The 12,104-nt window shown below is 40.1% G+C and overlaps 1 protein-coding gene across 9 annotated transcripts in view; it reads right to left on the bottom strand.

Moving 5' to 3' along the window:
* Window positions 1-12,104, bottom strand: part of LOC110405123 (ankyrin repeat and KH domain-containing protein 1) — a 112,348-nt gene that overhangs the window by 93,446 nt on the left and 6,798 nt on the right. For all 9 annotated transcript variants that reach the window (XM_021410093.1, XM_021410094.1, XM_021410095.1 and 6 more), the window contains exon 2: window positions 3,987-4,140. In XM_021410093.1, the coding sequence (XP_021265768.1) occupies window positions 3,987-4,140 (154 nt within the window). The remainder of the gene's footprint in view (window positions 1-3,986; window positions 4,141-12,104) is intronic.

Here is a 12,104-nt window from a genome sequence, read left to right as displayed (position 1 = left end):
TCCCTGAATGTACTGGAAAGCCGCAGTGATGTCTCCCCAAAGCCTTCTTTTCTCCACGCTGAACAAGTCCAGCTCCCTCAGTCTTTCTCCATAGGAAAGGCATTTCCTGCACCTTCATGGCCTCTTCTGGATTTGCATACAAGCCATTTTCCAACACAAGCCTATTACAGGCCCTGAGCAAACCTGTACTCACAATTCCTGTGTCAGAAGCACCAGTGTACCTGTGTACGGCCAGGACCTCAGATCCATCCCGGCACTAAAAGTACATGCCAGGTGGACACCAAGCTGGCAAGGGGCAGTTAGTTTTGTCTCCTTGAATACAATTAGTTGAGTGCTGATAACTCACAGGAATATAAAGCACTCTAATGCTAGAAAAAAATATATTTACCACTTTCTTCTGCATTTTTTTGATGCTTCAAAATTTGGAACAATAGGGAGCATGACCAAAAGGTCCACTCTGAAGCATACAGGCACCAAAGGCTATTTTCTCAAGTCATTAAACCGTTCAGGATACTGAAACACTATGAACAGAGTACTTCAACTGCAGGGACTGGCATTTTGATGTTTTAAAACTTTCCATGGTATTCCAGGTATCAGTTACAGAACACACCAAACCGGACTTCTACTCAACCACTATCCTTCTCTTTAAGGATGAACTTGTACTCCTCTTGAGAGCACTGCACTAATAAGCAAGTCATTTTCCTCTCCTGATGCCTATAAAAGGAGGTGCCAGAAAACAAACCAGCTTTTACCTGCCAAATATTCCCCAGCTCTTATTTTGGGCATTAGTTTGCCCTTCTAAGAAAACATGCCAATGGACCACTGAAGAATCTACCAAGAGCAAGAGCTCTGTTCCTTTAAGGTACCAGGATGGATTAAAGAGGGTAAAGAACTCCTGCACCAATGTTATACCCATTCATTCACAGCAGCAAAGAGCTCTCATCACCCAGCTGCCAACTATCATCTCTAAAAAAAAAAAAGGAATTTAATATACAACCTTACTGAAAGTCCACAGAAGAAGCATTATTCTTTAGAGCTGAAACATTATTTTAAGAGATAAACATTACCCTAATTAGCAGTGGAGCTGAATGTTTCAGAACATGAATCCAGCATCAGAATACAAAGAATCAGTTTAATTATAGTCTGAAAAACTGAAACACCTCCAAACAGCGATCTCTTTCCATAGGTTAACTATAAATCCCTTCCTTGCTACTAGCAGTCAAAACTGAAGATACGCAGAATCCTTGGCTTGTTTAGAAGAGCTTCCCACACAACTGGATTCAGTTGCTTTTCCTAAAGATGAAAACAAATGTATGACTTTAGAACATCAAGGTCTCTCAGACTTCAGAATTTAAAGCTGGTTTGTTGAGTTTGTTTCTCAAAAAAGACAATCACTTAATTTTGCTTTAAAGATGGGTTTTCATTAACAAAGTGCCTGTGCTTTGCTTAAGCAGATTACAAAAGGAAGCTTCATTGTTGAAACTGAAGCTAATGAAGCAGGTTTTCAGGGGCCCTAGCAAATGTAAGGAATTTAACTGCTGTTTGCATGCATGCATGCATGCGTGTGTACATGCATTCACTGCTTTGTTTTAACAAAGGGGAATTAAACACAGCCCTCACACTACAAATTCTAGTTAAAGCTGTCACCACTCAAGAACTCTTGTGTTTTCAGATGTTACGTCATCTTGAAAAGAGAAACTGAAGAAAAAAACTAAGCTACTAGGATAGGTAAATACAATATATAGAAACACTTTTAGGTAGTTCCGCTAAACACAAGACCTCTAAACCTCCATACACAGGCCTAAACAGTTCCCAAATCAAAACAGCTACTAAAAACCACACACAAGTAGTAGTAAGAAGAATAGAATGGTTGGGGGGAAAAAAAAAAAAAAAACACAAACTCCCATGTAAGTGACTTGAAAAAGAATATTTCATCCGGCTGCAGTTGCTCCTTACTTCCCAGAATTAACAACCAACACGCTCATGTGAGATCGGAGCATTAAGGAATTCTGGAAGAATAAGCAAAACTAGTTTTGCAAGTCAAACTCATTAAGATCCTAAGGACACAACCATAAACCCTGTATGTGAAAAACACTCAAATCTGAGACACAGTATCCATGACCAACTGTTCTCCCAGTTTCAAGTTAAAAATCAAGCCTCACACAGGAGAGAGGAATCACAGCAAGGAAGGCCAAGGACCCTGGAAACAACATCAGACAAACTGGAACTAACCTACCTGTTCTAGCAGCAGTGCTGTCATCTACTTTTCGCAATCTATACTTACTGCAGGGGAATAAAATGTGACTAAAATGTGACAAAAGTGACAAGAGAAATCACCTTCACTGCCAAATTGCAAAACAATATGAAAATCACAGCAGTACTTAAAACACGTATTTAATATTTAAAACAAAGGCTGTTTTGTTTGCTGTGCATAAATACCTTACTTTAGGCTTGGAAGGGTATTTTCAGCCAAATCACCCAGATCAATGTGAACGCCTGTAAAAACATCTAAAACATCTCCCAGAAGCACAAGCTTATTTTCCAGTCACCTTCAATGTACAGCTTTTAACAATAAGATACTAGGTTCTCAGTGTTTTCTTTAGATATTTTTAGTGTTCACATTCACAGTGGTATAGACAAGTACTTCTTAACTAGTGGACTTCTTCACGAGCGCTTTTGGTCTTTCAACCTCACACTCTCATCGACTGGTGTGAATTTTGCCCTGTCTTTTTGAGAAGGAGATGGGGTCCAAAAATAAAAGCCCTCCAACAAGTTCACTCTCCTGCTCTGTCCACTGTCTATATCTCTACACCAGGTACTACAGGAAATCAAAGCATGGGACTCTCAGATTAAAAATGAATCATCTAATCCAGTGAACAAGTGACAAACTGCTATTCAGAAATCTAAAGGAAGCAGTCTCACAGACATAATAAAAAGCAATGATACATTCTATATATCTTAAAAAATGTAAAATCATTTTGAACACTGCAAACTTAGATGTAACATTAGAGTAAGATGTAAGCACATACCTCAACTACCCTCATGACACTAGCCATCAGCTATCTCCACTGACAATTTATAAAGCTAGAGGTCAATCTTTAAGGTGCTGCAATTTTCTACTGAAAAAAAGGTATATAATTTTTTTTTTTTTTATATACATTCAAAATGCAAAGCAAGTCCCTTGCTCCCTTTGTTTCCTCAGCCTGAAGTTCTCCTTTAAGACCGTAGATAGCTTTACACTTAAACACTTGCAAATAAATACTACTTTATCTTCTTCCTAAGGCTGGTCAAAGCTTAAGCCTGAAAACTCCAGTTTCAGTACAACTACTACTCTGAATATATCAAAGGGGATTTGTTTCAAAGAGGGTCTTTTCCAACCTTTTTGTCCTTAGAATTTTGAAAGACAAGTCATTTCCAACTTCACTGCAAATATCTAAGGCACAAAATTTGGAAAGACTTAGTCAAGCTCTACCATAGAAGTAACAAACTTAAGTGAGTGGCACTGTTTTTATTTAGTTTGGCTCTACAATGAGAACAATAAATTTGTATTTTTCAAAATCCATATCTCAGAACGACAGAATCAAAACAGATTTTTGTGAAATCCAAACAGTATTTACTATTTCATCTATAAATTTCTGGAGTTATTCATTAATATATTGACCAAAGCAGCATAAAGAAAGATATTATTTTCAGCAAGTCTATTTCTTTCCCTTCTCTCCTCTGTAACCCTCCCTCTGGTAACACACATAATCCCACCTGGTCAGTGAAATACCACTTAATTCAAATGAACCTTTCTAACCTTATGCATACAGAAACAGTGAACCAAGCAACCCTCAACACCTGTAAGAATTATGAGCTTATCATTATGCTCAGCTTTGCATCATCACAGTAAGTTTCTGGACTTCATTAGGGTCAAAATTTACAAGTTGCCAGATCTGTGTGCAAGTTAGTTTAAAAAAAAAAAAAAAACTACACTAATAAAGTACCTGCTGCCTCCAGTAAGGCTTCTAGTCTTGCTTGTGTTTCTGGATCCACAGCTCTTAAGTCCGCACCTTCTGCAGCACTCGATAAGAACAGCTCTGATGTGGTTTTAAGTACGGGGTTATCAAGATCTTCTTGGTCCAAAATAAACGATTCAACCTGTTTGACAAAGTTAGATAAACAGTTTTACCATTTTTGACATTTTATAATAAATCTAGAAATTACAAAACATATAAAGGAATTTAACTGTAATATCATAATACTTTAACTGTACAGATAGAACCTTAGAAGTTACCTGATCAACTCACTGGCAAGGTAGATGAAATCCTAAAATAAAGAACTCTGCATGAAAAACAGCTTATCCTAAAAATAATAACTGAAAAGAAATGAAACTACAGCAAGACCAACTCAGATTAAATACTGAAAATAAAGGTTATGGATGTTTGCGTAGTTAACCACCAGAACAGACTGCTTGTGGCACCTTTGTCACCAGAAGTCTACTTGTTATTACAGAAAGCAGCCATCACTAATGACTTCAGTATAGATGAACCTTTCTGAAAGCCAGGGATGAACCCGATGATTTCCCAAAATACCTTTCAGTTCCCTTTTAAAATATTATTTCAACTAAAGTAGCACAAGGATTTTCTTTGTTCTGAGTAGAAACAAGATAGTCAACGACAATTCAAATCAGACCAATTGTTTCCACACTGGCACTTAATATTACCCCAGTCATCAATGTTTCCTAGACCAGATCACGTATGTAGAGCAATTAAGCAAGCAGGCACTCCAACGAAGCAGCAATAATGCTGTCCCACTACTGGTCCACATGACCTCAAAATACACGCTCATGGAATTACTCAACATAACACACTGTAGTTTTAGGACAGCTTGCCAGCGTAAACAAGGAGGATACCTGACTCATACTCTAATGAGAACAGAACTACATTTCAGAATCTGTCTCAAGTTCAGACAAAACTCCTCCTATTATCAGCAATATTTTAAAATGAAAACATGGACATTATTTAATAATTACCTGTTCAACACTACTGGTTGACTACAGAAATGAGACATACATGTTGCTGTTCTTTCTCACTTTGCATTCCAATACCACCTTCCTTCCTCTGTTTTCCCTTAATTTTTTCCACTATCTTTTTCATACCAGCAGAAAGGTACCACCGCATTCAGTTCTACCACACAACACTTCAAGAAATGTATAGTTCATGCTTCAAAAATCAAATCAGGTCCACAAAAAGCTCATTAAAATACCCTATTATATGAAGGGTGTTCATGAGTCTGGAGAGCTACATGTAACGCCGCTTTTCAAGATCACCTGTGTTAATGTCTCTCTCTTTTTGATACATAAATATTCCGTAACATTATCCCCTAGCCTCCAAGCCTATCAACAGGTGCCCAGCGCAAAACAGTGTTAACATGTGAATACTATGAGCATTGTATTCATGGAAGGAGGTGGTAAGAGTAGCTTTTAGGAATACAGATCGTTAGTCCCATCTCTGTGGATCTGCATAACGTTGGCTAACTCACAAGTACTGTACCTCATATGCCCACACGCAAACATTAAAGGTAAGACAGCAGGCTATGACTTAGGGCTTTAAGGAGCAAGACTTCTATGTTAATCCAGACAAGACACAAAAGTCCTAAAACAAAGAGAATGGTAAGTGTTAAGTAAGAGCCAAGAGAGAAAAAAAAGCAGAAAATTATTGACCTGAACCAGTGATAAACATTTTTACTGCAAAGAAAGAAGATCTACTTGTGATACAAAAATCACAGAAATCATAGAATGGCTTGGGTTGGAAGGGACCTCAAGGATCATCAGGTTCCAACCCACCTGCCACAGGCAGGGTTGCCAACTGCTACATCGAGTTCTAGATCAGATCACCTAGGACCCCATCTATCCTGGCCTTAAACACCTCCAGGGACAGGGCATCCACAACCTCTGTGGGCAACCTGTTCCAGCACCTGAGCACTCGGAAAAAATCTTCCCCCTGACATCTAACCTAAATATACCTTCCTTCAGTTTAAAACCCTTTCCCCTTGTTCTATCACTATCTACCCATGTAAAAATTGCGGTTCCCTCACATTTCTAAGCTCCCTTGAAATATTGGAAGGCTGCAATGAGGTCTCCCTGCAACCTCCCCTTATCCAGGCTGAACAAGGCCAGTTCCTTCAGTCAGCCTTCACAGGAGAGGTGCTCCAGCCTCTGGATCATCTTTGTGGCCCTCCTCTGGACCCCCTCCAACAGCTCCACAACTTTCCTGTGTTGGGGGCCCCACACTTGGACACAGTACTCCAGATGGGTGCTTATGAAGGCAGAGCAGAGGGGGGGTCAATCCCCTCCCTTGTCCTGCTGCCACCCCTCTGTTGATGGAACCCAAGATAATATTGGCTTTTTGAGCTGCAAGTGCACACTACCGGCTCATGAAACGTATCCCAGCACTAAAACTCCCCTCTGCAGAATTCAAATAGCAGGTTATGTTCATCTAGTCCATCTAAGGACTCCCTGCTGGAATAAGGTCTGAAGCAAAGATACCTTGGGGAAAAATTGACAATTATCTACAGGAGCACTGCAGGGTATTTCATTATTCTCCCCTAAGACTACACAGGGAACTCTGCTTCCTCAATATGCCACAAGTATTATTCCTGTTGCCACAACACGCATGACCTGCTGATTGGTAGAAAAATACCACCATGTATATAAGTGACTGCCCATTGTACATAACGGAGAACTCTGTATAAGAAGCTGTACTGCATGATAATTGTCAGTATTTTGGTTTTTTTTTCCTTTTCCATTTATACTGCTAAATACAACAGTAACCTCCTCCCCTCTTGAAAACATACCAAAAGGTGTGAAAATGCTACCACACTTCAGAATAACAAATACTCCAGAAACTTTCAGACTGCCTTCTGACAAGCTCACCCTTCACTTCCGTGGAGCCTGACAGCACCCTAGGCAAAGGCTCATGCCAGCATCGACTGTTAGCTTTTGTTTTGATTTTTTTTAGTGAGCACTTAATAACATATCCAGAATACAAATATATCTTGACTGTGAAAACAGTGAAATTCCACATGTGACATATTAAAGCATTTGTGCCATTGCCAGTCTTTCAGAAGTTTCAGTGCATTTTCAAGTCAGAACATCTGACATTTCTGTAGCTGTATGTTGTTTCTCACACAGACATGGTACAGGGGACAAACACCTTCTCACTAACAGCAGAGTAAGAAATGCCCTCATCAACAAGATGCCACCTATGAATGAAAGCGACCTGTGATGATCACATAACAACCAAACAATATCAAATACATAAAAAAAATTAAAAAAACATAACTAAACAGATTCATTTCTTACAGTGCTCGCGTTGCAAAATTTAAGTACTCAGCCCTAATCAGATCCGTAGCAAAATGAAAGAGTAACTTGGTCACTGTACAATTTTTGGATTACTTTGAGAGTTGCAGTTGATAAGCATCTTACTTGGTAAGGCTCATCAGGAATACATGAATTCAAGTCATCACTCCAATTCCCAAACTAATTACGAGTAGGAATAATTCCCAATAACACTCCCAGCACACTGCATGGGACCCAAGCACCACTGCAGCGCAGCACTGCACCTCACCCTGGGGAGCAAAGGGCTTGTCTGACATCCTGCCAAAGGCTGTAGCAATCCCTCAGCTCTGCAGATCCAGTTACACCACGGGGTTCGTTCCCCCCCCCCAAACCACAGCCACATTCACAGCTATTTGGACTCAGCTCCATCAGTATTTATACATTAATACTACGACTGAGTTCACCCCGGGTCAGGGGTATGTAAAGGCAACTTGGCAAGTGCTAACATCAAAAATAACACTCAGCCATTCTTCTAAGATCGGCAAAGGCATATAAGGTTAGGAGCACACTTCTGTTTTCAAGTCCAAACTGATCTTTTCTGTGCTGCATTGATTTTTTTTTTAAAAAAAAAAAAAAAGGTATTTCCACACCAACAATAACCAAGTTGCAGGTTACTGACAAAAGCAGTATTTTCCCAGAACAGCTCGGACTGTACCACCAGCTTGCTCCTGACAGGACGCAGCGGTGATGGGAACACTTCCTGCAGTGGCTGCACCCACACCATCCCTTCCCCACACAAGGGCAGACACAAGGACTGCTCACTCCATCTCCTGCCTTCCTATGTGCCAAACCACTGCTTCTGGAAGAGCATCTTGACAAAGAGTTGATAGGTAGGACAAAGCTGCTAGCAAATCGCTTCCCAGAACTTGAGTTTCCCAGACACGCCATGAGCAATGAACACCCCTCAGGAGCCAGGCCTCCATGCTTTGCACTCAGAATGCCTGCAGGGCTGGAGATCCCCAAGCAACATCACAATGCCAATAAGCTGCTACCCAGTTTCTGAATTGGGTTACCCTTCCTAGTTATTTCTATACCAATTCCATTTGGATGTGTCTCAAATATATCTTGACATGTAGAGGTACCCAGATTCTTTTGGAAAGTCTGTATCTCAGGCTGAAAGTTCAGTTACAAAGTGGGAATAGATCATCTACATTTAAACTATTTTCATTCCATAATTAAGGCATACAGCGCTGTATAAAAATCACACTAGGAATATACTGTGATTTTGTTTAATAAACCCTACCCTCCGTTTACACTGTCACGTTCTTTATTGCACTGAATGCCAATATCTGACTACTACTTTATCATCATTCCTACTTTAAAAGATCTTGAGAGTACTGATGAGACAGCAGATATCACAAGACCAATGAATTAGTTTGTATTTCAAATTTGACATAAAATATCTTCGAATTCCATATTTAAAGAATGTCAGCTTCAAAACTATTAAAAATAATCAGCCCAAGGAGACAGCAAAGTGCAAGGCTGGCACTGGGGAGCCCCATTCCCAGTCCTGGGGCAGACCACACACCAGTACAACGCCTCGTTTAGCTCTGCTATGAGAAGTACTTCTCAACACCAATCCCCCAAAACTCAACAATATCAGTCAAATATTCTTACACCTATTTTAAGGTATAATCTTGGCACTATTATTTCATTTTCAAGAGAAGGGTTAAAAGACAGAAAAGCATACAGGAACACAGACATTTTCACAAAACTTCCCAGCGGGACCTCAGTATGCTACCTTCCCTTGGCACTTCAAAGCTAGGGAAAGGGAAGAACACATCAGAGTCAATACATCATTTAAACAATGTAAATGACAATTCAGCCATAATTACGGAGATACACCACCTCTGTTAGGGCTTGAACTGTAAATTCTGAAGGCTGTTTATTCAATTTAAAACAGCTCAAGAAAATTTAAGTCACTAAAAACAATCACCACACATCTTCCAGCTCTGGATCTCATGTTTGCTTGGGCTAGCACCAGCACTCAGCAGTTACCAGGTACTTGAAGGTATCACCACAACAGCAGAGAAAGCCTAGAGTGGCTGAAGCATCATTTCCAATCACCGCTCATCCTATGACAAGCAAGGCAGATATCAAACACATTCTCATGAGATGAATTAACAGTAAAACGACAGAAAATTTGGGGAAAAAAAAGGGGGAGCTGATAGTTTTCTACCACTCTACTGAATTTCCAACTTACCAAGGCAGAGTCCTGGGGGCTGGAACACCTCTCTTCTGGGAAGAGCAAGCCACCAAATCACATTAGCTCTTCCTGAGGCTACAACCCTGGTAACTGTCTGACCCCAAATTTCAGGGGAGCTGTTAGTACCTGCACACCTTCTGAGCTCTGCAAAGAGTTGCTTTTGCTGACAGTAAATCAGATGGCTCAAATCCATTTAGCTCCAACTACAATAAAAAGTTGACTAAACTGCATTTGTCTTATCTAAAAGACAGCCTCTATTCCAATATATATTAAACAGTTATTTGATAATGACGCATGCAGCTATGGAAGCCGGGCCCTAATCTTATTTCAAAATAGCAATTCATTTTGCAAACACTGCTACAAGGGTAACACAAGGGTGGACACAATGCTAACTCACTGAACACAAAGTATGGTCCTGAAGTCAGACATCTGCACATAGAACTGTGCGGTGTACTCTTGTGCTGCCACACACCAAATGATGATGGAATTCACCTGTGACCACAGAAGAGGCTTGAGGTGTTGGGTGCTGCAGCAGCAGTTAGGCAGGCCGGACACCCCCAGCAGCTCCTCTCTGGCAAGTCAGCTCCAGTCAAGGACCTCAAGCTCAGCACCCCAAAGAACTAGTCAATTCTCACAGTTATTGCTAGTATCTGAAACACGCAGATAGCTCAGCACCCCAAAGAACTAGCCAATTCTCACAGTTATTGCTAGTATCTGAAACACGCAGATAAAGGAATAAATAAAAATTAATGTTGTATGGGACTACTCTCCCACGCCAGAGATTATTAATCTTAGCGTTTCAATTTCCTTGCGTTAATACTAACATAAAATGCAAAAGCAGGCATTCATGATCAAGTGTCTGCCAAAAGATTCAGGTAAATTTAACCATTTACCCAATATCTCTCTTAAGCAATCCACAGACACCAGATTACACCATGACAATTTAAGTAGCTTTAGATACTACAAACTACACTGTATCACATATCATCCATCAGCCTCTGGACAAAGCTGTCCACAAACAAGAAACTGACAAATCATTTTTATTAAAACACTGTTCCACAACAACTGACCCAATACACAACTATACCCCTAGTTCCATAGTTGCATCCTATTGGTACAAGACAGGCAACGTTAAAAGGGTTTTATTACAAAAAGTGCTCCTCTTTTCAGTCACTTCTACCAAAAAAAAAAAAAAAAAGCAATCACACAGTCAATGTCTGATAAAAAGAAACAAAATTATGAATTAGTTTTCCTACTTCACAGAAGAATCTTCTTTTGCAGCTAGGAGCTGCCATTTACAGAACCAAAACTTACACAGCCATTCAAAATTCACATTGCTCCTACGAAACCAAGTGCCTGTTATCGACACAAACAGTCTTCATACCGAAGACCAGTGAATGGAGACAAGCAGACTTTACTACCTGAAATAAGAACTTATACTAAGCACTACTTGTTTCCATGTGTTCTATTTCAGCCCACTCTAAGTCATGTTTTGGGTGTTCCATCTTATCTACTTACTATAATAGATAAGCGCCTATTATTTCTAATAGTCTTGTAGAAACAGCCCCTCTTCTTTCCCCATCTCGACCCCAAGAAACAACAGGTGTAACTCAATATTCTGACTGACTGCAATCTAAAAGGGGCTTCTGGTTTCATTGTAGCCAGGGCTTCCTCGCTCAAGTGTTTTAATGTCCAGAATTGAATCAAGTGAAGGGAACAAATCCAATTTGTTTATCTGATTCTACGATTCTGATGTAAAAGCTCACACCCATTGAGACACCAAGTGTTCTGAGCCATCTTTTCAAGAAACATCTTACATATGTCAATATACAAGCTTAATAAAAAAAAAAAATCGTGTGTAGATGACTTTTTCAGGTCTGTCGTCACTCCAGAGGGGCACAGTGCTCCAGTACTCAAAATCATACATGCGAATCCCATGAATGCACCCTGGTCTCACAACTTGATAATCCGTTCCCACATCAACCTCTCTTTCAGGCAGAGAGGAGTCTCAACATTTAAAATGGCTAAATGGTAAGTTACCTGGAGGCTCATACCAAACTGAAATTCACACTGGCCTTTCTTCCGTTCTCAGAATTGAAGCTAGTGGCAGACATTTTTCAAGGCCTGTATAAGCAAGTTTGTGTGTGCTCTGCTACAGCAAAACCAGCAAAAACCATAATGTAACTACTGATCCACCAGAGAGCCGTTTAAAACACCTATCATACTGAATAACACAGCACAGATCCCACGTACCTGAAATACGCTCCACTGAAAACTCCAGAGGTGGCAGTAAAAGGGCTTTGAAATGTAACTATTTTTGAAAAACAAGTAAAACCTGTATATTTCATATACAGTACTGAGCTTAAACTAACAAATTCAAGATGCTAAGTGGCCATTTCATGGATACCCTTTCCCTACACTATCTCGTCACACTGAATGTGCACACTTGCAGAGTAGCGAGCTCCAAGGATGCTATGATGGCAGAGATGGCTCAAAGGCAGACAGACCATTCAGCCC

The sequence above is a fragment of the Numida meleagris genome, chromosome 12 (assembly GCF_002078875.1).
Source record: "Numida meleagris isolate 19003 breed g44 Domestic line chromosome 12, NumMel1.0, whole genome shotgun sequence".
NCBI lineage: Eukaryota > Metazoa > Chordata > Aves > Galliformes > Numididae > Numida > Numida meleagris.
Note: the sequence above shows the minus strand (reverse complement) of the source record. Positions and strands in the feature narration are given on the sequence as shown.